Raw genomic sequence first — 25,526 nt, forward strand, 5'->3', positions numbered from 1 at the left:
AGTTGGGATCTTTGTAGTGACGGGATGGGTGCTGCCTCTAGGCACACCTTCCCACCAGCCCAGAGGAAGTTCAACTTTTTTTCTTGCTTTGCTTCCTGGAGTGTAGCTGCTGGGAAAATACTTGACAGTCAAGCCATATTTTGGAGGATTCGACAACTGGGAAGGCACAAACATCCTTTATCTGTAGGGCGAGGTTAGTTTCTGTTTGGGCTTGTGCTTTTGAAAGGAGGAAATAGTTTTCATAAGCATCAGATTAGATGCAGGAAATGTCCACAGGACAATGAGAAGCTGCAGGAGGACGAGCAACAAGAGTTTGTTGTTGATTACTACTGCCATCTTCTGGCGGAGTTTGAGAACTACAGGGCATGGATTTGGCAGGTAAATTACAGATGCTTGCTTACCTCTCCCCAGTTCCTTTTTTACAAGTTCTTAGTAGCACGAAAGGGAAATGCCAAGAATTATTTTTTAGATAGCATATGTATCGGCTTATCCTTATCACTTATCCTTGAATGATAAACATAAAAACGAAGACTAAAACTACAGAGGGCTTTTCTTACCTGAAGCATTAGGCATCGGTTCTCAACCTGTGGATTGTGTATTAGACTTGCCTATCAGTTCTGTACATTATGGTTCATAACAGTAGCAAAATTACAGTTATGAAGTAGCAATGAAAATAATTTTATGATTGGGTGTGGGGGAGGTCACACAATGACAACATGAAGAACTGTATTACAGGGTCGCAGCATTAGGAAGATTGAGAAACACTTCTTCAGAGGAAAAGAATTCACCAGGGTGGCTTATTATACTTCTGCACCAGTTGCTTTCCTGATAAAATACCTGACATAAACCAATTTAGGGAAGAAAGGGTTTATTTTCATTTATCCCGGGGGTATAGTACCACAGGACAGGGAAGACTTGGCAACACCATATTTAGCTGGAGGCAACAGAGGCTGGAGGTAACGGTGGCCTTATGTCCACAGTCCACAGTCCACAGTCCACAGTCCACAGTCCACAGTCAGGAGGCAGAGAGAGGAATGCTCGGCCTCCTGATCTTCCTCTCCCCTCTTTTTTATTCTCTATAGGATTCTAGTTTATGAGTTGTTGCTTTGCACATTGAGAGTGGTTCTTCTCTCTTCAGCAAAACCTTCCTGAAAAGCTTCAACCATACTTCCGCAGGTGTGTCTCCTAGGAGCTTTCAAATCCAGGAAGAGTGACCTGCTACTTTTCTCTAACCAAAGTAAGTGTTGCCACAATCTGGATTTTAAAGACTCTTTAGTAAAAGGTTAGGGAAGGGGGCTGGAAAGATGGCTTAGCAGTTAGGAGCACTGACTGCTCTTCCACAGGTCCTGAGTTCAATTCCCAGAAACCATATGGTGGCTCACAACCACTTAGAACGTGATCTGATGCCCTCTTCTGGTGTGTCTGAAGAGAGTTACAGTGTACTGATCAATAAAATAAAGAAATCTTTAAAAAAATTTTTTTAAAAAAGTGTAGGGAAGCCTAGAAATCATGTTGGAAAATTAATGCAAACGTAAGAGACTGAGTGAAAGTTGCAACATAAGATTTTGTGCCTGTGACCTAAGTCAAGCAATGAAAATCATGTAAGATTTGAGACTGTTAATCCCACAGATCTGAGAAGACTATAGACCCAAATCATGGTCACGTTAAATAAAGCAAGCTTTATTTGTGAACACAGACTGAAGGATTCAAGAGATCAACATTGGGCGTGGGGAAGATAAGGTTTTTATACCTCAGGAGTAGGGGCTTTCCAAATGGGGGATTTGGCAGGCAAATAAGTAGGGGGTCACAGAAGCAGAATGCAAGCTCAACAAGTTGGTTATAAGAACCTCCGGAAACAAAGACATGGTTCCAAGGTGCTCATAACAACCTTGAAAGAAAGGCATGGTTGCTGAGAGACCAAATCTTTTGGGTTCAGACACCATCTTACAGATCATGGCCTAAAGTTGAACTCAAATTAACTAACAGGCCAGTCTCCAGTCACCCCCCCCCCCATAAGTCCTGTGTCTAACACCAGTTTCCAGGTTATTACCCAACAAATCTGCACCTCCAGGTTACAAGCCTGCCCCTGACACTTCAGTTTCTAATAACCACCAATCAGGAGGAACGTAGAAGTTAAGTTTATGGTTTGGCTCCCAGCACCAGCCAATTGTGTTAAAGGCTATAATACACCCCCCCCCCCCAAAATCAGATTCGTACCAGGCTAGACCTCTTCTTGCCTTTATAAATGCTTGCCTGAAACTGGGGTGGGGCGGGGCTCTCATTCTCCTGCATCAGAGACAGTGGTGAGGCCTCAATTACCCAGAACAATCACTGGGAGAGTGGATTTACTCAGCAAGCACTTTTATGGTGCTAGCCTACTCCTTCCTTTGCTGCCAGAAGGAAACTCCTACTAAAGCCTGGGGGGGGGGGGAGGAGAAAACAGCCCCACATCCCCACATCAGCCAGGCTGGCTTAAGATGGAGGGACAAAGGGAAAGAAAGAAAGCAGCTTGATTTTAACTGTCAACTCTGAAGAAACCCAACTTTCCCTAACCTAATCCTTCACAAAGCTCTCAGAGCTTGCGAACATAATAAACACAGCCTTCTCTATGGCTTGACAGTCACCTAGCCCAGTGCTGGTAGCTGGTATAGGGGGTGGGCTTCCTTCCTTCCTTCCTTCCTTCCTTCCTTCCTTCCTTCCTTCCTTCCTTCCTTTTAAGTATAGAATAGAGTTTATATAGAGTTTATTTGGGGCCATGAGAAGGGGAGTTGAGAAGGGAATAGAAGCAGAGAAAGAGAGGAAACAGGAGAGAGAGGGAGAGGGAGAGAGAGAGAGAGAGAGAGAGAGAGAGAGAGAGAGAGAGAGAGGAAGAAGAAGAAGAAGAAGAAGAAGAAGAAGAAGAGGAGAGGAGAGGAGAGGAGAGGAGAGGAGAGGAGAGGAGAGGAGAGGCCGAGCCAGGAACATGTGGAGGGGAGGAGTGGGGAGGAGAGAGAGGGAGAAAGGGGTCAGAGAGAGAAAAGGAGCAGAGAGGGGAGGAGGGTTTTCTGAAAGGGTATGCTTACCCTCTGTGGTGACTCTCAAAAAAAAAAAAAAAAAAAAAAAAAATCCATGAATTTACCGAGCTGGCTGTGCAGACCAGTGGCAGAGTGCTTGGCTGGAGTGCACCCTGGAAAAACAAAATGAAATAAAAATGTAACCCTGTTTGATTATGTTGTTCGTGATACATTCAGACAATGTATGTGTTTTCAGTGTGTCCCTGGAAACCTAGCGTTACCAAGTTCTCTAAGTCTGCTGATTGATAAGCAATGTTGAGAAGCAAGAAGACGTGAGCCCGGAGTCTGGATGTAGCAATCATAGGTGAATTCTTCAGTCTGTGAGACTGTATCTTCATCTAGAGTATGGATTTTAGAATAGTCCCTGGGTGGAGGGATTGCTGCAAAGATTAAGTCTGATGAACACACAAAGCCTTTCGTAGGAGGCAAGCTGTAAGCACACAGTAACATTGTAAGCATAAAGTGATGATTGGCCGTTACTGTTGTTAGTTATAGGACTTAACTCCAAAGTGGTGTCAATTACCAGCTTCCTGTGGCCACTGAGAGCTTGAAATGAGGTTAGACCAAAGTGGCATGTGGATAAATATAAAACACTAGCTAGGCACTGTACACCTGGAATCTCAGCCCTCCAGAAGTAGAAGCAGGGGGACCACGAGCTCAAGGCCATCCTTGCCAACAAAGTGAGGTGGAGCTCAGTCTGAACCACATGAGACCCTTTCACAAAAGAAAACAAAAGTGCCAAGTTAAAATACAAAGTATAAGCTGGCCATGGTTGTGCCTTTAATCCTAGCACTTGACGGGCAGAGGCAGGCAAAGCTCTGAGTTGGAGGCCAGCTTGGGCTACAGAGCAAGTTCCAGGACAGCCAGGGTTACAAAGAGAGACCCTGCCTAAAAAAAACAAACAAACAAAAAACAAACAACAAAGAAAACAAAAAAAAAACAAAAAAAAAAAACAAACAAAAAACCCCCGATATACATATACATGTTACACACACACACACACACACACACACACACACACACACACTGGATTCTGTTTTTTAAATCTTAATAAAAGACTTATTTTAATTTTATGTGTATGATTGCTTGCTTGCTTGTATATATGTTGTATATATGCACTGTGTGTGTGTGTGGTGTGTGTTTGTCTGTGTATGTGTGTGTGTGTGTCTGTGTGTGGTGTGTTACCAGCAGAGGCCAGAAAAATGTATCAAATCCCCTGGTACTGAAGTTAGAGACAATTGTAAGCTGCCACGTGGGTGCTGGGAACTGAGCCTGGGTCCTTTGTAAGAGCAGCCAGTGCTCTTAAAATACTGAGCCATCTCTCCAGGTCCCAGACTGCAATTTGAAGTCTTAGTACAAAACCAAAAATGTGAAATAGCTTGCCAGTACTTTACAAAAATATCGATTGCATACTAAAATGATAATGCTCCGAGGAGCTGTGTTAAATAAAATGTGTTTTGACATGTGGCATGTGTTTAAAACTTTTGATTGACATAGGAATTGCTCATATTCATAGAACATGTCACTACATGGGCTCAGAGAGACACAAGTCTCAAGTCTATCAGCTCAGGTAGTAGTTATTTCTTTGGACTGAAGATATTTTAAATTCTCTGTACTAGCTGTTTTGTAATATTCATTGTCTTCTCATCCATAGTTAACCTACTGTGCAATTCCTAATATACATTATTAACGTGAATTCTACCCATTTCTATTTTAAAAAGGAGTTACTGGAAAATGATGACTTCCTTGCCCTACTGTGCAATTCCTAATATACATTATTAACGTGAATTCTACCCATTTCTATTTTAAAAAGGAGTTACTGGAAAATGATGACTTCCTTGCTTTGTGTACCAGATTGTTGTTGGACGATCCATCCAATCAGGTGGGTACTTCTCATTGGTGTTGTGAGCACTGATATGATGCAACCCCACAGGTATTGCCTGAGGTCACTGTGTGGTCACTTCAGTGAGTGACACTCCATCCTTGGAGTTTAAAGACAGACTGAAGAGCTGATGGTTGCGACAGGTGTGCGGAATCCTTTGCAGATGGCCCTACAAAGGATTTTTGGAATTCTTATGTTAATTCCATTCTCCTCCAGAGGCTGCGACCAGGAATGAGTAGCTTACTCAAGGACTTCTAGTGAACTTTATCCTAATGAATAAAGGAGCCAATCACTGGGCAAGTAGGAGGCGGGACTTCCAGGTTGGATGGAGGAAGAGGAGAAGGAGAGGAGAGTTAGAGGCTTTTGGAACTGAGATAACGCGTGGGTATGATGTATCTCCTAGAGGTTCCCGGTTTCATGGAGGTTCCATGGAGGTTCCGCAAGGATCCGTCACTGGAGGAATCAGATTTATAAGGTTTACAAAATTAGGTTTTAGTTGTTGGCGCCCAGAGATTGAGTTTCCATTGTTTCTGAGCTAAGTTGCCTGGTGTTTTTCTTCACGATGATTCGACGAGTTCAAGAGAGAAAGGTACAGCAACTAAGCGTGGTTTCGGGGGGATTTGAAGCACGGGGATGGTATGGTAGTGACCCACCAGTGGGAACTTAGCAAGCCGGGTGGTGAGATTCCGGAGCTCCGGAGCTCCGGTCGGTGTTGGGCATAGGGGGGAACTTGGACGGCAGTCCCGCAACAGGATCCAAGGTGGAATCTCAGATGCAGAGTGGGGCCTATTGCTAATGAAGAGTGATGGCAGGCTGTTATCAGAGACCTGAGCAGAGGAGGGATATGATTGGTGGCAGGGCACTTGCTTCCTCAAGGCACTGCTGGTACTTCCATTCAATTCTGTAGGTTATCACTTGCCAACCTAGCATGTGCTAGATTCTCTGTTAGAAGCTGGAGAAAGAACAGTGTCCATTTTCATGGTGTTCACTGGCTAGTGTCGAAGGCTGGGGACTAAACAGTTAGTTATACATGATGATCACAGCCTAGAATAGAATGTGGTAGGAACTCTTGGCTGGAAGAGGAATCCATTGTGGTTTCTTTTGAGACTTCTGAGCGAGTAGCCAGGGACAGAAGGGAAAAGCACATCCTAGGCAAGGCCACTGGCATTCCAAATGCATTGTGTGCTGGGAGCTGCACATCGCTCAGTGATATGCTGAGGACAAGAGTGGTGGCTGGAAGCTAGAAAGAAAAGGAGACAGGGCAAACATGGAGCCTTTAGGGGCCTAGGGAGCAGGTGCTTTATAGACCTTAAGCAGGGAAGTGATGTGACTGCATTTATGGTTTAAAAAGATCCTTCTGATTAGACTATGGGGTTCTGGTGAACTCAGTTCTGTGTCTGCTCCCAAAAGGGTTATAAAGCCTGGGCATAATTGATGTAAATCAGCCTTTTGAGGCCTTCAGAAAGTGACTGGTAGCAGGTGGATTGGGAAGAGATGATTTAGAATATTGGAGAGCTGCCAGTGTGCCTCCATTTCTTTCTCCGCTAGGACTTTCTCTAGGTTTAATTAGAGACTCGACCCAGGAGCTGCTTCAGTACCGAGAAAAATTCTGAAGTGTGAAGAATATTAAAAAAGAGTGGGGGATGTTTCCGTCCTCACTTTCTGTCTCCATTCTGTAATCCAGTCCCAAAGCAATGCTAAGATGGCGGTAGGGGCACCATTGACTGCACCAGCTTATAGAAGCCTAAACTCCTAAGGAAGGAGAAACATCTGGGGTTGGAGGAGCTGTGGTCTCCAGGGCACAGGAGGAATCCTCATGGCCTTAAATAATTCTTACGTTATTTGGCCTCAGGTATGTGCTTGCATGCAGCAAACATGTGCTGAAATGAGGTAATCAGGGTTCCACCCTTCTGTCTGGAGACTGGAAAGGGTGAACCCCAGGGAACTCACACTGCAGCTGGGGAAGAGGGAAACAGCCTCAAAAAAGCTGGGTACAAACTCCTCAGTTCTTGGTGCCTGGAACTGGCTCTGCATAGACTGCCGTAGACTTTGAGAAGCAAACTGTGGGCTAGAGCATAGTCTGAGACCCACACTCACTGCTGGGTGACGGGGGCTGTGTGCAGACACTTTGGCAGCTGAGCTTTCATTGAAACGGCTAGTAAAAGTATCGACACTGAGATCACATCCGTGGAAGGCTGGCCAGAACTTTTAGCCTAGATCCAACCTGGTCCACTGATCAAAAACAGTTTGCCTGTCTAAGTGAAAGCATCAACACATCCCCAAAGGGCTTAAATAATATCTAGAGTCTTGAGGCATAGCTGTTGGGAGCCGACTTTTAGCAGAAAGCAGCTATCAGCTTTGCAGCCATCTCAAGCCATATACCCTGACATGAGACTTGTTTTTCAACAGCCTACAACAGCTGAAGCACACTCTGATATCCCACATATTTTGTTTTGCTGTTTACTGTCCCCAGCTGCAAGGCACACATGGTATCTATGCCTGCAAGGCATGCAGTTCACGTGCTGTCCACGTGCTATCCACGCCATACATGCCTGTAAGGCACATGTGGTATCCAAGCCTGCAAGGCGTACGATGCATGTGCTATCCATGCTATAGACGCCTGTAAGGCTTACGTCATATCCACACCTGCAAGGCACGTGATATCCACGCACCTACAAGGCACGTGGCAAAAGCCTATAAATACCCCAAATTTCCCTTCAATAGGAGAATACGGGAGACAATGAGAGAGACAATAAAGGAGAGAGAGACACAATAAAAGAGACTTGACCACACACTCTGTCTTGTCTCCATTCTTCAAGTCTCTTCCCCTTCTTACCCCCACTCTCTCTCTTGCTAGACCTGGACCTGTGGAACAGAGCGGGCCATTATACATAGCATCCAAAATAGTCATTATCCAGACACACAACTTTCCTGGTTGGCTGGGGGTGGTGGGGTGGTGGAGGGAACTGCAAGAAGCACTAAAGCAGAGATGTCAAACAGAGTCAGAATTATCTAACAAGGATTTTAGAGCTGTGATTACAAAAAAGCTCTAAGCAGTAAGAGCAAACATCCCTGCAATGAAGGAAAGATAGTCTCAGCAAACAAAGGAGATACTAAGGGGAAGAAAGAACCAACAGGGCATTTTAGGAATAAAATACTATAATAATAATTAAAAAAAACTTAATGGTGGGGCTGGAGAGATGGCTCAGTGATTAAGAGCACCGACTGTTCTTCCAGAGGTCCTGAGTTCATTTCCCAGCAACCACATGGTAGCTCACAACCATCTGCAATGGGATCTGATGCCCTCTTCTGGTGTGTCTGAAGACAGCTACAGCATACCCATATACATAAAATAAATGACTAAATCTTAAAAAAAAGAAAGAAAGACAGAAAGAAAGAAGGAAGGAAAGAAGACAACAGAAACTACATGGTAAATACACATATGTACACACCCCAAAACAAAATCCCAGTCTAAACACCAGGCTCTGTGGCTTACATAACTTGCTGTTTGTGCCTTAATGCAAAGAAGATGTTCATCTAGGCCATGCAGCTTGCTGTTCTGGGTAGAGGGGAGAGCTGCAGCCCGTTCACACTGGGAGGCAATGACACCGAGAAGACAGGCAGGAAACGCTTGCCGTTGCCGGGAGGAATGTGGTTGTTTTCTGCCTCTGTGCTACAGAGGACAGAGAATGGACGTGTCACTGGCTTCCATCAGCTCTTGGCACACGACTGTTGGAACTTCAGGAGCTTGGTGAACTGACTGTTAAACAGCAGTTCAGGATTGAGCACTGTGGAAGGACTTGTGCTATGGCAATTGGCAGAGCCTTCAAATCCTTTGAGAGACCATTGATCGGTTATTAGCACAGCAACACAGCAACGCCGTCAGCTAAAGGATGCAGGACCGGGTAGTGCATGGACCATGCTGCCCATGTTTAATGCTCGACACTGGGGTAGGGGAGAATTTATGCCAGTGTGGGGTGAACCAGCATAGTGGCATGCTACAGCAGGATAAAGGATGAGTCTTCATTTTATAAACTGCATTGTTTATTTGTGTGTGTGTTTAGGTGCCACAGTGGTTATGTGTCAGGCTTGGCAACAAGTTTTTAAACCCCATGAGCCATTTTGCCAGCCCTGAGACTGAGTCTTTCTAAAAATTTTATTTATTATTAGTATGTAGAAGTCTTATTTATTTAATGTATATGCATGCTCTATCTGCCTGTACATGCATGCCAGAAGAGGGCATCAGATCCCACTAAAGATGGTTGTGAGCCACTATGTGGTTGTTGGGAATTGAACTCAGGACACCTGGCAGAGCAGTCAGTGCTCTTAACCCACTGAGCCGTCTCTCTAGACCCCGGATGCGTCTTCTTGACACTTTCAAGTTGCTCTTGTTTTTCACATGGCAGAAATGCTCACTGGGAAAACAGAGAGAATCTGTCATGGAGCCAAACCTCTGGTAAAATGAGGGGTCCTGCTACAAAGCCTGGGACAAAAGCCAAGCACCCGGCGCTCTACAGACCAGCAAGGACTGAGAGAGGCTGTGTAAAATTGTGTTTACACAAATATGTAACTCATGACTCCCCCATGCCCACACTTAGTAGGTAGGGCAACACACTGAAAACATGGTTGCAGGCTTGGGACCCTCAGGCATCATCTGTCAACTGACATCCAACAGGCTGTGTCCCTGGCCTTTTCTCATTGAATACCTGGCTCATAATGCACAGATCAGGAAAGAAGCTTACTGACGGTGCTCTGAGGGTCTGAGTGCTTGGTTAAACTGAAGCCAGTAGAGATGGGTAAGCCAGCCTGGCCACTCGGGACACACCACTTCCCAACAGACACACAAGAAGTGAGGTAGTGTCTACTTTCAGGACGAGACCAACAGCTCCAGATACAGGCTCACCACAGGCTCACCTAGTCTCTATGCTTTCTCAAAACCACGACTCTGAGGAACGTACCTTCTGCAGCCACCAGATTCTAACCTCTGTCCCAGTCCCAGTTAACAGGTAATTTACTTAACCTCTTTCAACCTTACCTCTAGACCAGGCTTTTAGGTGGAGATGGCATTTTTTCACAGGGCATTGGTGACATCTACATTATAACTTAAGAGAAAGCCTGGTGTCCTTAAAAGCAAGCCAGCGACAAGCATTTTAGGATGGAATAAAAGAAATTAAGTGCTGGGGTGAACTCAGGGCAGAGGTACTCAATAGGATTCTCATGGAAGTTTACTGTGTTATCATACCCAGTGTTCACCGGTCCTGGAGCCTTTCATTTGAACCAATTCATTTGTTTACACTGTATCAGAGACCTAGAGAGGGGGTGGGGCTTGCTCATTGGTCCAGACCTTCTCCAGGAAAGGATACCTATCTACCTGCCTGTTCCATTGATAGGCTTGTGTCTGTACCCAGCCCCAGTTTAAAGGGACTGTTACTCTTGTAAAGAATAAATCGTTCTGAGAAAAAATTACAGAATCTGTTTGAATACTTATTTTTATTATTACAGTGTCAACGTCTGCCAACATTTCAGGATCAAAGACATTTGAGACCAATACAATAGCAGACACTGTTAAAAAAAAAAATGGGTAAGGACCGGGAAAGTCATGCCAAGTGAAAGAAGGGGTCCAGTTTCTTTTCTTGGCCTCCGAGGATAATAAGTGCAGATCAAACTTGATTTTACTTTAAAAAAATTAATGCAAACATTTTAGCTATAATATTTTACATTAAGATTGGACTGAGCACAGGGACCCCAATGGAGGAGTTAGGGGAAGGACTGAAGGATCTGAAGGAGTTTGCAACCATATAGGACAACAATATCAACCAACCAGAGTTCCCAGGGACTAAACCACCAATCAAAGAATACACATGGAGGGACCTATGGCTCCAGCTGCATATGTAGCAGAGGATGGCCTTATCTGGCCCAATGGGAGGGAGGTTCTTGGTCCTGTGGGGGCTCGATGCCCTGGCCTGGGGGAATATTAGGGTGGTGAGGCCAGGGTGGGTGGGTGGATGGGTGGGGGAACACCCTCATAGAAGCAGGGGAGGAGGGTAGGGGGTTTGCAGAGGGGAAACAGGGAAGAGGGGGATAACATTTGAAATGTAAATAAATAAAATAACCAATAAAAAGATATAATATTTAGGACATAAAATGTTTCATTTTAACTGTAAGTATTCTCTAGTATTAATCACAGCATTGTGTGACGGTCAGTGCTGGGCATCCCCAGAATTCTTTCATCTTTGCACATTTGCCTTTCCAGGCTTTGAGGAGTGTGGTACTGTATGTGACACACAAGTCCTCTAAATCACCTTGGGCAAGCACAAGGCAACTTCGAATTAGGCCTTTATGTCAGTCTCTTGTGACCTGTGACATAAAGCATAGAGGTCACACAGTGTGTAGCTTGCCTACTGTGCTCCACCCCTCCACATTCCCAAAAGCCAATAAGAGCCGGAACTCTCTTTGTCTGTTCAGGACTCCATTGTCCTGTCTAGAATGCAATGCCCTGATGCTTCTAACGTTCTCCTACCTCATCAGGGCTTGTCACTGGGTATCTATGGCCTGAGCTTTCATATAGACTGACTAATGCATACAAAGTCAAGGCTATCTATCCCTTCCTTCCCTCCCTCCCTCCCTCCCTCCCTCCCTCCCTCCCTCCCTCCTTCCTTCCTTCCTTCCTTCCTTCCTTCCTTATTTTTAGCATAGAAAGTCTAGGGCATGATGATTCTTTTGTAATTGCTAGCAAATGTTCATTATAAATAGTATCTACAGTGTTCTCAAAAAAATGCCATTCTTATCATATCCTTAAAATCAAATACTTGGTAAATTACTCCAAATTTGCAATTTCTTTTTCCACCCCATAGATTGGATTTGGAGCATGATACCTGGATAGGCCATAGGAACTGGGGAATGCTTTGGCTTAGAGTGTCATAAACCATAGACTCTGAGGCTTAATGTCAGGAGTGGGAGGAAGGGACTCTGTAACAGGAGTCCGTCTGTCTTTGAATGAAGGGAAGCATAGCACCATGGGGACAGTGTGGGTGTTTCAAGTGGACTTCCAGATGGCAGTAGGGGAAAGTAAGAGGAGCTGGGGCCAGCGGGTGGGAAAGTGGGATCCCCATTCTGCTGGGATACAAGGGAGGGGGGAATCCTGTTCACCAGGGATGCTGAGATTTCTGATGTGTTTGTAGTCTGTGGTTGCTAAGAAGATTCTTGAACAAGAGCAACCTTTTAATAGTACCAGCCCATATGTGTTCTGGAATGTCTTTAGGTACTTACCACTTTCTACCTTTGCTATTCCTAGGACCCTTTTGTCAATGTGACAGTGATTCTTTCCTGTTCTACCCTTTAACATCCCCAGGCTGTTGTTCAAGGTCTTGAATCTCCTTGAAGGTCAGGGTTCATTGCCAGTGTCTTGGTAGCAACGAGACACCCATGCTCAGGGTTGGCCTACCCCTTCTCTTCTTTGTGTGACCTTTATGCTCAGGTTCATGGAACAAGCCTTACTCTCCTGTCAGTGAGTCCTCCACAGAATGCTGCAGGTGCATTAGCATCTCTCCAAGTCAGTTGGGAAAGCCTAAGGTTTGTTCTTCAGCCTGTTACAGGGAAGATACAGTGGCTGGAATGACTCTGATGGCTGCAGAATCGTGAGGCTGCTTGTTCATATCTTGATAGATCAGGAAGCAAAAATAGGGTAAGCAGTAGGGGCAGGCTATAATAACCTCAAGGCATACCCATCAGTGACCTAGCTCCTCCAAGGGCTGCCCCACGCCTTAAAAGTTTCACAGCCTCCCAAAATAGCTTTACCTGTTGAAGACCATGTGTTCAAGCACATGAGTCTGGGTTGATATATAACTCCCTTTCCTGAAGAGCAAAGAGACCAAGATACTGAGGTAAAGAACTTCCTTGTTATCCAGAAGCAGTCAGATCGTAAAGAGAAAAAGGTAATGATTTTTGGTTCAATTTTGGCATTTTAGTTCATGATGACTGGGTTGAGTTGCTTTGAACCTTGGGTGAGCCCAAAGGAGCATCATGGTACATCATGGTGGGAGCACAAGATAGAATAAATCCACTGAAGTTCATCAGCTGTAAAGCAAAAGGGAGAAAGAAGCTTAGAACTCAGGATCCCCCAATGACCTAAAGAACCCTTGCTAGGTTCTGCCTCCTAAAATCTCTACCATACCTCTCAATAGCAATAGGACCATAAAATGACCCTGCAAAAACACATGGGTCATCGGGGGACATACATGTACTGAACTGTAACACATATTAAGTGAAAGCTACGTTAGTGAGGAGAAAATAGTTACATAGGTACATTTGAAAGCAATGGAAGGTTCCTTTCAGTTCCACACTGAACAACTGCACATACATGTAGACTAGAGGGAAAATAACTCTTTTTTTCAGTTCCCATAATTCCCTGCCTGCATGACCTAATGATGGGGAGTGTAGACAGAGGCACTGGCCTTGCTGATTGGGAAACCCAGTTGGTTTGCATCTGAACCATAGCCCTCCAGCAGACAGGCCATCCATGTTATAATAAGGCTAAGAACCTTGGCCACCTTTCAGCAGCTATTCCTGGCTGTTAAGTAATTGTTAAACTGGCAGTTGCTACATTTGGCTCTTCACGTCTTCCAGGTGTGTCTTGATTTGTAGGGAACAAGTTGAATTAAAATATACACACGCTTTCTTCCTAAGATCCTTCTGGCCTGGTTATGGTATCTCCATTTTGAGGGGAAACTTCACTTTCTCTTTTGGGGAAATGTATTTTTCATAAATATTTCGGAGAGCTCGTGGGTTCTAGCCATAGCATGCTTAGATAAAACAGTCATACACAACGTGTGTGTCAAGCTGACGAGGGCTCAAATGTGCTGCTCAATTTTGTTGCCAGCTTGACATAAGCTAGAGTCATCTGGGAAGAAGGAACCTCAATTAAGAACATGCCTCTACCATAGAGGACTGGCCTGTAAACAAGTCTGTGGGGGACGTTTTCTTGGTTACTGATTGACGAAGGCGGGCCCAGCAGACTGTGAACGGTACTACCCCTGGGCACAGGGGCCTGGGTTGGATGAACAAGCAGTTGAGTAGCTGTGTTACTCTGTGTTCTCTGCTGACTTCCCTCAGTGATGGGCTGCGATCCGGAAGTGTAAGCTGATAAATGCTTTTCTTCCCAAGTTGCTTCTGGTCAGAGGGCTTTGCTATAGAAAAAAAGCAACTAGGACAGGTACAGTTTCTGAAGTATGCCCAACATAACAGAAGACAGATGGCCTTCCACTGTTTGGTGCCATCATGGAAGGCAGGAGGGATAAGACAGGAGGAAGGTGATAGGAGATGTAAGATAGGACACGAGGCATTGCCTCCACCAGTGAGTGGTCATCCTGACACATGATGTTGTGGCATCCCAAACATGGTTCTAAGCTGTACGCCATTTGAATCATTGGAATCCCTCAATCGCCCATGTGTTAACGTCTTGGGCTCAAGAACATTGCTGTTGAGAAGCGTTATCGCTTCAACAAGTGGATTCTAGTAGGGGGAAGGCAGGCCACTGGGGCTCTGGTGAGGTCCCAGACCTGTGCCTCACAGCTTCCCCAGGACACCAGAACTCCCTTAAAAGATGCTTCAATAGGGACTGGAGAGATGGCTCCGAGGTTAAGAGCACTGACTGCTCTTCCAGAGGTCTTGACTTCAATTCTTAGCAACTACATGGTGGCTCACAACCATCCTCGTAACAGGATCTGATGCCCTCTTCTAAAGATAGCTTCAATCTTTAGAAGATAGATAGCAACAGTGTACCCATGCGGGAATTGGTGAGTGGGATGCAGGCAAGTCCTCCACAACGGCCGCAAGACATCAGGCCCCAATATCACGAGAAAGTCTGTGGGTTTCCAAAACGGCTTTATTGGCATGGCAGATGGTAGTTGAATCTGGATGTGCACACCCCACTCCCCGAAACTCAGGGCAGATCTGAGTTAAATAGGGAGGGGGAAGGGAAGGGTCTGGGAAAAGGAATAGGTAATTGGCTACACCCTCTGGCCTTTAGGTAACTCATCAATATGGAAATCTCTCTAGGGCTGAAGCCTGTAGTCACACCCTCTACCTGTGCTCTTTGGGGAGGGGCTGCATTGTCCTTAGGTGACTGAACAGTGCAGGTTAATGGAGATCTATACCACGTGTTAGGAGCCTGGATTCTGGGAGCGCGGTGGAATTAATGCCCGTCCCTTGCAGGGTCTCTGGGCTACTTCCAGCCAGCGCTTCTACCGAAAACCAAGACCCCTTTCACGGCCCTACATACTCACATACATAAAATAAGTAATTTTTTTTTAACAAAAAAAGATGTTTCACTAAAAGATGCTTCAATAATATTCTATGCAGAGAAATTGAAATTTCCCTCAGAATCTAAAGAAGATCAGGTGAGGACTATGCCCACCAGAGGTGGAGCTTCCCAAGGAGGCTTTCAATTCTAATGAAGGGTGTAACCTCACTAAACTGGTTTTCTTTTTCTCTTCAGAGGCTGGACAAGCTCCTGGAGTTTTCCCGTGATGATTTTGAAACAGTAGCAAAGCCTTTTTAGGGGAAGAGAAGTGAACTTAAATTATTCCATAGACAATCTGGGTTCCTTCAGTGCTCTCTGGCAGCCTTACACATCTAGATCTCTGGCTTTTGGTACCCACCTAAAAAGAAACTTCTTTATTTAATTAAAATATATTTGCATTATCCACCCCGCCACCTCTTACTTCTCCCACATTCTCTTCTCCTGAAATGCAAGGCCTTTACTTGCTCTTTAATGACTATTGTTACATACATATGCAAATACATATGTAAATGCCAGTGGCTGAATCTGTTTACTGTTGTTTGTTTGTGTATATTTTTAGGATTGACTGATTGGGATTGGATAATCATTTAAGGGACTGTCCCCGGGGAAAATTAAGTCCCTTCCTCTCAGCAGTCTTTAATTGCTTATAGATCCGTATCTAGGGTCCCATGAGAATTCTCCCATCAACATTGGCATGTCAACTGGTGTTGTCATTGTTTTTGGTCTTGTTAAAGCAGCCATGATGTTGAAACTCCATGGGTGTCCCTTTCCTGTCATATTTAGAAGACAATCGTTCAATACATGTTCTCATAGTCCTCTGGCTCTTAAAGCTTTTTGCCCTGTGTTCTACAATGTCCCCTGTGCCTTAGGTGCAGAGATTGTGTTGTAAAGCATCTGAATGAAAAAAAGAAATAAGGAAAGAACATGATCACTCCTAGGTAATGCTGGAGGAGAGAGTTTACTGTAGATAAAAGGGAGAGCATAGCCAGAGGCAGAGACATCTGTGAATAGGACTAGACTGAGGTTGGCCATGCGAGGAAAGAGAGAGGGGACAAGGCCCAGGGAAAGGGGAGAGCCAGACCAAGAGACTAGGAACATAAAGGGTAGACCAAACAAACAAACAAACAAACACAAGACCACAACAAAACAAAACACCCCCCCCCCCAAAGAAACAAAACCAAAAACCAAACAACAATAACAACAACAACAAAACTCCAACCAACCAACCAACCAAAACCAAGGCAGATATAGGGAAGGGCAGCTCAGTCCTTGGGCTGGGGAAGTTTAGGCTAGGGGGTGGGGTATGCTAGCCATACCCTGTAACATGTAGGGACTGAGGGATGCTGGGAGAATTTGGAGATCAGGTTGACTTTGATACTTTGATATTTTAATAGGCACCTAGTCACCTCAGTTGGGGCCAGGCACCCACCCAGTCAGTCCTCAGTGTCCCTGTGTTCCTGTGGCTCACTGTAGCAGTCTCTATGTGCTGCTTCCCACACTGGGACATAGGTACTGGGTTTCATCAGAGTGAGTCTGGCCATTTCTCCTTTCGGGTCTAATTGTATTTTGTAAGAGACTCTTAACTATTGGCATTTTTACTCAACTTACAAAAAACGAAACTCATGGTAAAAGCCAGGGCTTAGATAAGACATTAGAAAAGTAAATATGTGGGGGCAAAGGAATATTTTTTTCTCACAAATCATGTTCTTAGAGAAGCTGTGAGTGTCTCCATGCAGTCCTGATGGGGTCAGCTCTGAAAATGAAAGTCCTTATTTAACCCAAACTTACAGAATCTGAATAAATGTCTATGTCTCTGACATGAGGTGTGCATGTCACACACACATATACACACACAAACACATATATACATATATACATATATACACCCACACACACATATATACACTCCCACATATACATACATACTTACACACACTCAAACACATACACACTCACACATACACACACTCACAATATATACACACACACACCCCACACACACTCCACATACACACACCCACATACTCACACATACACACATATACTCACACATGCACACACCCCATATATACACACATATACTCACACATGCACACACCCACATATACACACATATACAACACACACAACACACCCTATATATACATACACACACATACACACACACACATACACACCCATACCCATATACACACACATACACACCCCTACACTCACACATATCCCCCACATATACGTACACACACATACACACACACATACACACCCATACCCATATACACACACATACACACACACTCACACATATCCCCCACATATACATACACACACATACACCCCTACACTCACACACACCACAGAGGTATCAGGTTTAAGGAAAGCAATGGGAGAAAGACAGCTGGGACCCTCTCATGCCTCTGGGAGCCTGTGACAGCTGTTCTGAGCTGGTGGGAGTGTGAGTGAGTTCAAGTCTCCTGGGAACTTTTCTCAGTCTCAGGAATGTACTGAGAAAGGACTGGGGCAGATGCTGGAGAGAGAGGGGATGGAAGGGCAAAGTGGTTCTGTAATTAGAGGCCCGCTCCTAGGCCTGGCATGGCTGTCTTTGTCTTTTCTTGTGAGCAGTATGGATCCACCACTATCATTTTTATCTGCCCTCAACCCAGGAAACTTCAACACTGCTTCTAAAGCTCTGACTTACTCTGCCACATGCCCCTGCTGTAAAGTGACACTCCACCATAGGTCAAAGCATAAGGGCCACGGTCACCAACTGTGAGCCAAGCATCCATTTCCCCTTTGTAAGTTAGTTGTCATAGGGATTTGTTACAGAGATGGAGGGCTGACAGACACAGAGGGTAAAGGTAAAAGGGTATATGGGGTTTCATCAGCTTCTCCCACTCATGGTCTTAGGGCCCAGCAGCAGCAATGACAGAACTCTGATTTTAGGGAAGCCATCATTCTCTCGGCTTTCTGAGAGTTACTTGTGCAGCACCGGTGGCTAACATTTGTATCTGAAGAAAATAACTCTTTAACCATAGACAGTGCTTAGAGTCATTGAGCAAGCCACAATGAATAGGTGCAGGCCAGCTTTTATTTTATTTTATTTTATTTTTATTTTATTTTTATTTTTTATATCCCAGGCAACTTCAAGGAAATGTTCTTAAGGAACAGACAAGGAGGTAACTTTGATAAAACATAATTACATAAGAAGAGTTGTCACAAATGTGGCTTCAAGACTACTTAGGGTCCTCAGAAATAGATAATTTTGGAAACTTTATTACATCTGTTGGGGCTGAGAACATCTGTCCCTGGAGCTAAGATGGGCAGAGTGACCCATGAGAAATTTCTTTGTAGAGCCTCTCTTTGTCATCAGTGGTTCTTGCAGCTAGGTGAGACTGGGACCTTGGGGTCCCCTGAGGCTGAGTTTACTGTGCATTTTCTTGCAGGCCACGCTCAAGAGCAGACGACAGTGGCATTGGCACAAGCCACAGTAGCACGGTTCTCATTGTACAGTTCCAGCAAGATCTGGTATTCTCCCTGCAAGGGACACAAGCAGGGCATTAGGACATGTGAGTCACAGTACAACTGATCACTTAATGCACAGAGCACGCCCCTCTCTACTCAAGGACTGCGTATCTGCCCACTCCACCAACTGCAGAGTGAAAATATTTGCAAGAAGTTTCTCTACTGAACATGTGTAGACTTCTTTGTCTTGTGAAGATTCTCTGGACAATCCAGTGTAACACTCAACACAGAGCTTACATGATATCAAGTATTTTAAGTAATCTGGAAATGATTAAAGTGAGCCCAAGGAGGAGCATGGGTTAGATAGCAATGACTGCCTTAAATAAGGATTCAAGCATCTGTGTAGTAAATGTTTTTCAATTACATTTATTTATTTATTTATTTATTTTAGCATGCACCACCATGTGGGACCCCAGGATAAAACTCAGATCATCAAGTCTCTTTACCTTTCTGGCAATAGCTGTGGATTTTGCTGTTCATTTTAGGGGGATCCAGGAACCTATCTTCCATGAGTACTGAGGAATAGTTTCATTTATTGAGTATCTTTTGTGTGCTTCCACTCTCTGTAGATAAACTCAATTCAAACCAGCTCCTGGCCCTGTATAGCTAGCATCTCGCCAAGACAGATGAAAAGTCTATAGGGAAAGGAACGCTGCAGATATAGTCACTATGGAGTAATTCATACAGGAAGTGGGGTGGAAAAGACAGCTGGGACAGGTGGACTGATGTTGGCTTGCAACCTAAGTAGGGTGATCAAAGGGAGGCCTTGGAGAGAGAATGACCTTTAGGCAAAGACCTGAAAGAGACAGGAGAGGGTGGCATGCTCCTGTGGGGTTGATGTCTCCATATTGGAGAAACAGACAAGAAGCCAATGAGACTTCATGGAGGAAGGAAAGGAAGGGGGATTGAAAGCCTGTAGGAGGCCAGAGTCTCTGAGCTTGGCAGACATGGTGGGGTATTTTCTTCAAGTATGAAAGGGACCCAGGTGTGACAGTCTTCTCAGGTATATTAGGAGGACCTCCGTGGCTGCTGTGTTTCTTGAAGAGGCTGTAAATGGACTTAGCCTAAAAGAGATACAGCATTTGCAGGAAGGAGCTGTAGATTGTGAATGATAAGATATACGTGCTTTTATATAAAGGATGAGCTCATTCAGGGGACCAAGCCTTTCTGGAGGTTGATGGAGGCATGGGTTACATGACAGGGGGCCATGATAGGGGCAAAGGGTAGAGAACAGCCAATGTCTGCAGCTGAGGGAGCACTGGATGCGCAGGCTAGAACTGTGCATCTGTGTCCTTGGTAATTCATGGTTCAGGTTGTACCAAGAGGGTGTCCATATGTTTTGGAAGTCCAAAGGATTTCCAACTTTTAATTCAGAGCAGACACAAATATAGGATTATATGCAGGACCTTAATTTGGGTCAAGGGATTGCATGTGTTAAAAGGAAAAGAAGCTGGTAGAGAAGGCTTTTAATAAATAGGCTGGGGCTATCATTTCTCAGCACAAGGAAATGATAGCAAAGGATATGCCAATTGCCCTGATCTGATCAATATATATTCTGCATGTACTCTGAGACACCACATTTTAAGTTAAGAAAGTGGCTTAGTTGGTAAAGAGTTCAATGTGCAGGCACAAAGACCTGGACTTGTATCTCTAGAATCTATACAAAAACCCCAAGGATTGCCCCTAGAACTGGAGTGGTGGTAGTGGTGTTTGAAGATGGAGATAAGAAGATCCCTAAAGCTTGTTGGCCAGCCTGCCCGGCTGAATTGATGAGCGTCAGGTTCATTATGAGACCTTGTCTCAAAAAATGAAGGGACAGGGATGACAAGATGGGTCAGTGGCAGCGGTACTCACTGCCAACCCTGACAATCTGAGTTTGATCCTCAGAACCTACATGGTGGAAGGAGAGAACCGACGGCTGCAAGTTGTCCTTTGATCTCCACATACGCACCATGACATGTGCATGTAACACACACATACATACACACACACACACACACACATCCTTGTGCATGTGCAACTGCACACACATGTGTACACAACCATACTAGTAAGTATATACCATATATATTTATACACACACACACACACACATCCTTGTGCATGTGCAACTGCACACACATGTGTACACAACCATACTAGTGAGTATATACCATATATATTTATATACACACACACACACACTCTCTCTCTCACATACACACACACACATTTCAAAATACATATATTTCAAAAAAGAGGGAAAATAACCAAGGCATTAAAGGAGTACATGCCAAACGGGAAGAATTTGGCTAAAGAGAACCCTTCATCAACTGTGGGCTGTCACACTGTGGCTGTGTGTGGCCAATATGGACAGCCCCTCTTGGGATCAAGGTCCCCGGTTGCTCTGCTACATAGGCCTATGGGGAACATGTCCCAGGAAGCTATGACCTCTGTTGGGTTTGCAGGCTGGGTGTGGGCCAGGAGCTTGGCAGGTGTCTGCTTCCCATGTACAGGCTGCAGAAGAGGAGGAAACCTGGGTCAGGACATCTGGCTTACTCTGGGCTGTATCTCTAGGAGCGCTATTATTGGTTGAAGAAGGCAGGCAAGGAGTATCCTGCAAGCACTGTAAGCTTGTTGACTACAAATTGTTGACTACAATATGGTGCCTGCTTATGATGGCTCTATTTACATTGGTGAGAGACGAAATAGGCTTGGTAACATCTGCACTTTGCATTTTTAATTCTCATCTTTCCAGGCCTGTGGCACGCAGTTCAAACCTCCTTCCTCACCGAGCAGTCCCCAGTGAGTCCCAGTGCCCAGTCAGGAAGACATGATCAAATGACCAGCTCTCTCCTGGGTATCCTGCCACTAAGCTATAAGGTTCTGCAGGCTGGATGGAGCCAACGCATTTTCAACTTAAGCTGTTTTCAACTCCTGCAGAGTTTAGGGGATGTAATCCTGTGTTAACTCGAGTAACATCTATATAAGCTCTTTATAGCTCTGAGGGTAAATTTCCTTTCAAGGAGCTTCTATGACTTTAAGAGCCAGCCACCCCTCCCCCGACCGTGCCTTCATTGCATAGGGATTGCAGAAGGGTAACTGATTTTAAAAAGCCAGCAAGGCAAAATGAAATCCAATTGTTAGCAATTATTACATCAGTCTCTAGTGGGGTATCAGGAGAAAAACCGTGGAAAGGAAAAACGTTCAAGTAGCAACAGTGTGAAGAAAAGCTCCCTGGGTGAGTTCAGGCCCTGCCTGCGAGGAGTGAAGAGAGACTGAGTTTCCCTTCCTGGAAGAAGTTGAGCCTTTCACAGAGAGGCCAGAGAAGATGACTGGAGAATTCCGGAGAGGGAGGGAGAGAGACTCCAGTTGTGAGAAGGATTCCTGTTCAGGACTCTGTGACTTAGGAGCTCATAGGACTGGACAGGAGGGAAACAAAGAGAGCTGAAGCTGAGACTCCTTATGCAGGAGACAGTGTCTCTCCTTCTTGTTTCAGATGACTGAAAAGATGCATTCGGAAGCAAGATGTATAAACGACGACATTTTTATGATGTTCCAGATTGTTCTCTCAAGGGGCAACAGGGAAATGCATGGCAATATCAGAGCAGCTTGAAATAATGTTATTTTGAGTAAAAAGGACTTCATGAACAATCCTAGTCGTAGCTTTGAGTCTTGCTGGTGAATGCTCAGGACAGGCCACCTTGCTTTGCCTTGACTGTCCCCACTATAAAGTCTGTTGAAGCTTAATCTCCAGGGTGAGGTCAGAATGGGGGTCTTTAAAAGGGATCTGCCCTTGTGAGTGGATTCATTCATTTATGGACTAATAGATTAAGGAGTAATAGGTTTTCTTGGGAGTGGTGTGTTATGAAAATTCTCCTTTGTCCTCTAATGTCCTGACTTATGTCCCCTAATGTGCTGACTTAGGATGTTGCAAAATTCTTACCAGCAAGGAGACCCTCACCAGACATTCCCCCTTTACCCTGGATATACCAGACTCTGGAATGGTGAGCTGAGTATAACTTTATTCTTTGGTCACATGTGTTATGTGGTCATGTTTGTGTGTGCAGATGCATGTGTATGTGGAACACATATAATAGTGTGTGCACATGCCCGTGGAGGACAAGGACAATAGTAAGGGGTCACTCCTCATGTGTCACCTACCTTTTTCCTACTTTTGAGTTAGGATCTCTCACTGATCTCCCTAGGCTGTCTGGCCAGCAAGTGCCAGGAGCCTGCCTGTTTCTGCTTTTCTAGAAACTTGGATTATAAAACTTGGATTATACCCCCTCATCTGGCTTTTCTAACGCTGGCTCTGGAGATCAAACTTTACCAGCTGAGCTATCTTTTTAGCCCTGTTCCTTCTATATTATACAATAAATAGCAGCAGACTCATCCCAGCTTGGCAGTCATGGTAATAGGATGGTAACTAATGGGCCATTGAAGCCTTTGTGGCTTTGTAAACTCTCCTTTCTCTGGACTGCCAGAAGCTAGTTGCCTCCTATACATCCCAGGCAACTCTAGCCATATGGAGTTTTCCCACGACCCCCAATCCTGTGGACAAGATGCCAGCATTTCAACTCCAGTAGCTTTTGTTCTGGTTCAATGGAAAGGTTCAACAGAACACCAATACGAAGCATCTAAAGGACAAAGCCAGCATGTTAAACATGCCTCCTAGTTATGGCATGTGCCAACACTTTCAACTATGTAAGTCTAGTTCCCCTCTTCTTTGCCTCCTCCCCTTCTTCCCTCTTCTTCTTTTCCTTCTCCTCCTTCTCTTTTCTCTCCTCCAAGAGTTGAAAATAAACTCTTCAACACAATACACAACAACACAAAACAGAAAACCAAAACCTTACCTGTGGAACATCAAGTCCAAGGTTATTGACAGGGCCGGCATAGTATATCTGTTCTGAAAAATATATAGATCACAGATAATATTATTCATCCATTTAAAACACACCACAAAGTAAGGTTTTTATATCATCTGTGGCCATAGAGATATAGATTAAGTCTGGGTAATAAAATAAGAGTAGCCATCGATATAAAAGCTTTAATTTCCTGATTTCAAATGGATCTCAGTTGTTAACGAGCAATAGTTTGTCCACATATGTTTCTTGCTTCCCAATGATGAGGCTGACAGTACAGAAACCTCTGAACAGAGCACTGTCCAGATAGCAAGAAGAGCAGAAAGGAAGCAAGCGAGTCATGGGAAGGCTGGCTGACTGAGTACTAAAGTGTCTAGACTGGAGCTGGAAACACAGGGTGAAATTTTTGAGATCTGTGGCCAGGAACTCGAAGATACTGTATCAGCACGAGGAGAAACATCCAATAGCTGTGATGCAGGCAAGGGTTGGGTTGTAGTCACTTTTTGTTTTGTTTTGTTTTGTTCTCTTCTCTAAATACACTGTCTGTTACAACTGAAGGAGTTACATGCTGAAGGAGTCATGTGGTATCATTTTCACTATGTCCAAGCACATGGAAGATGGCAGATTATCAGCTGTCTTCTTTTCAAGAAAAGAACACTGAAGAATTCAGGTTCCTAGCACAGTGGTGGTTGTCTTCCTGGTCACATTACAGTTGGTGTTGGTTTGAATATGCTTGGCCCAGGGAGTGGCACTATTTGCAGGTGTGGCCTTGGAGTAGGTGTGGCCTTGTTGGAGGAAGTGTGTCACTGTGGGCATGGGCTTTAAGACCCTTGTCTTAGCTGCTTAGAAGCCAGTCTTCTCCTGTCTACCTTTGGAAGTAGATGTAGAGCTCTCAGCTCTGCCTGCACCACGCCTGCCTGGATGATACCATGCTCCCTCCTTGATGATAATTGACTAAACCTCTGAACCTGTAAGCCAGCCCCAATTAAATGTTGTCCTTATAAGAGTTGCCTTAATCATGGTGTCTCTTCACTGCAATGAAAACCCTACCCAAGACACACTCCATCACTGAATTAAGAAGAGTATTTTTATTTTTTTTTTCTGCTCACTTCAGCGGCTTCCCATCTCAGTCACATTAAAAGCCACATTAAATGGCAGTGGTGGGGCCCACCTTTAATCCCATCACTAGGGAAGTAGTGGCAGTTGTGTCTCTGGGTTCGAGGTCTACAGAGCAAGTTCCAAGATAGCCAGGACTACACAGAAAAATCCTGTCTTGAAAGAAAAATTTAAACAAAATAAAACAAAATAATTTAAAAACAGACCAACTGCTTGTTTTTAGTTAACATAAAAAACAATGGGTTACACCATGACTTTTTGTTTGTTGGTTTATTTTGAGACATGGTCTCATATAATCCAGGCTGGCCTTGGGTTTACTAAGAAGCTGAGGATGATCTTGAGTTTCTCATCCTCCTGCCTCAGCCCTCCAAGTACTGTGATTGCAGGTATACCATTGCCAGATGATATGTCCATTTTCACACACACACACACACACACACACACACACACACACACACACACGTTGTAGTACGAGAGTTAGATGGAGAGGGGGCTATATAGACATCAAGATTATTATGGAAAACAACAACAACAACAAGCCACTGGTTGAAAGATTCAAGACCATTTCTTACCAGGGATACATGGAAGAGACAGCATGTATGAGAACACACTTCCCAAATCCAGGAAAGGTAAATGCTAAGTGAATGACTGAAAAGTCAGAATCTAGTAGCCTGTGGGTCAGTTCAAGGTGTCTGTTTGCCTTTGTTTCTGTCTCCAACTCTGACTCTCTCCTCTTTCTCACATTAAAACAAAATGTATGTGTTTGTCTGTATATGCATATATGTGTGAGTATGTGTGTGTGTGTTTGT

At 44.5% G+C, this 25,526-nt stretch overlaps 1 protein-coding gene and 1 long non-coding RNA gene across 4 annotated transcripts in view; one reads left to right on the forward strand and one right to left on the reverse strand.

Moving 5' to 3' along the window:
• The first annotated feature begins 1,010 nt into the window (after positions 1–1,010).
• On the forward strand, positions 1,011–8,320 carry LOC143443310 (uncharacterized). Of its 2 annotated transcripts, XR_013112167.1 has the most exons (4): positions 1,011–1,237; positions 3,250–3,357; positions 4,867–4,935; positions 5,152–8,320. It is a non-coding gene; the product is annotated as an uncharacterized LOC143443310 (long non-coding RNA). The 2 variants fall into 2 exon arrangements; XR_013112166.1 differs by having other exon boundaries at positions 4,867–8,320.
• A 10,000-nt stretch (positions 8,321–18,320) lies between these two features.
• The window catches only part of Ly86 (lymphocyte antigen 86), a 66,144-nt gene continuing 58,938 nt past the window's right edge, over positions 18,321–25,526 (reverse strand). Inside the window, exons 4-5 of one of the 2 annotated variants that reach the window (XM_076939183.1) lie at positions 23,593–23,645; positions 18,321–18,765 (exon numbers count right to left, since the gene is read on the reverse strand). In XM_076939183.1, coding sequence (XP_076795298.1) covers positions 18,658–18,765; positions 23,593–23,645 — 161 coding nt within the window. In that variant the 3' untranslated portion in view covers positions 18,321–18,657. Of the gene's footprint in view, positions 18,770–23,592; positions 23,646–25,526 lie in introns of both variants that reach the window. The other variant, XM_034510708.3, reaches the window with a different exon arrangement.

This window comes from Arvicanthis niloticus, chromosome 8 (genome assembly GCF_011762505.2).
Source record: "Arvicanthis niloticus isolate mArvNil1 chromosome 8, mArvNil1.pat.X, whole genome shotgun sequence".
NCBI lineage: Eukaryota > Metazoa > Chordata > Mammalia > Rodentia > Muridae > Arvicanthis > Arvicanthis niloticus.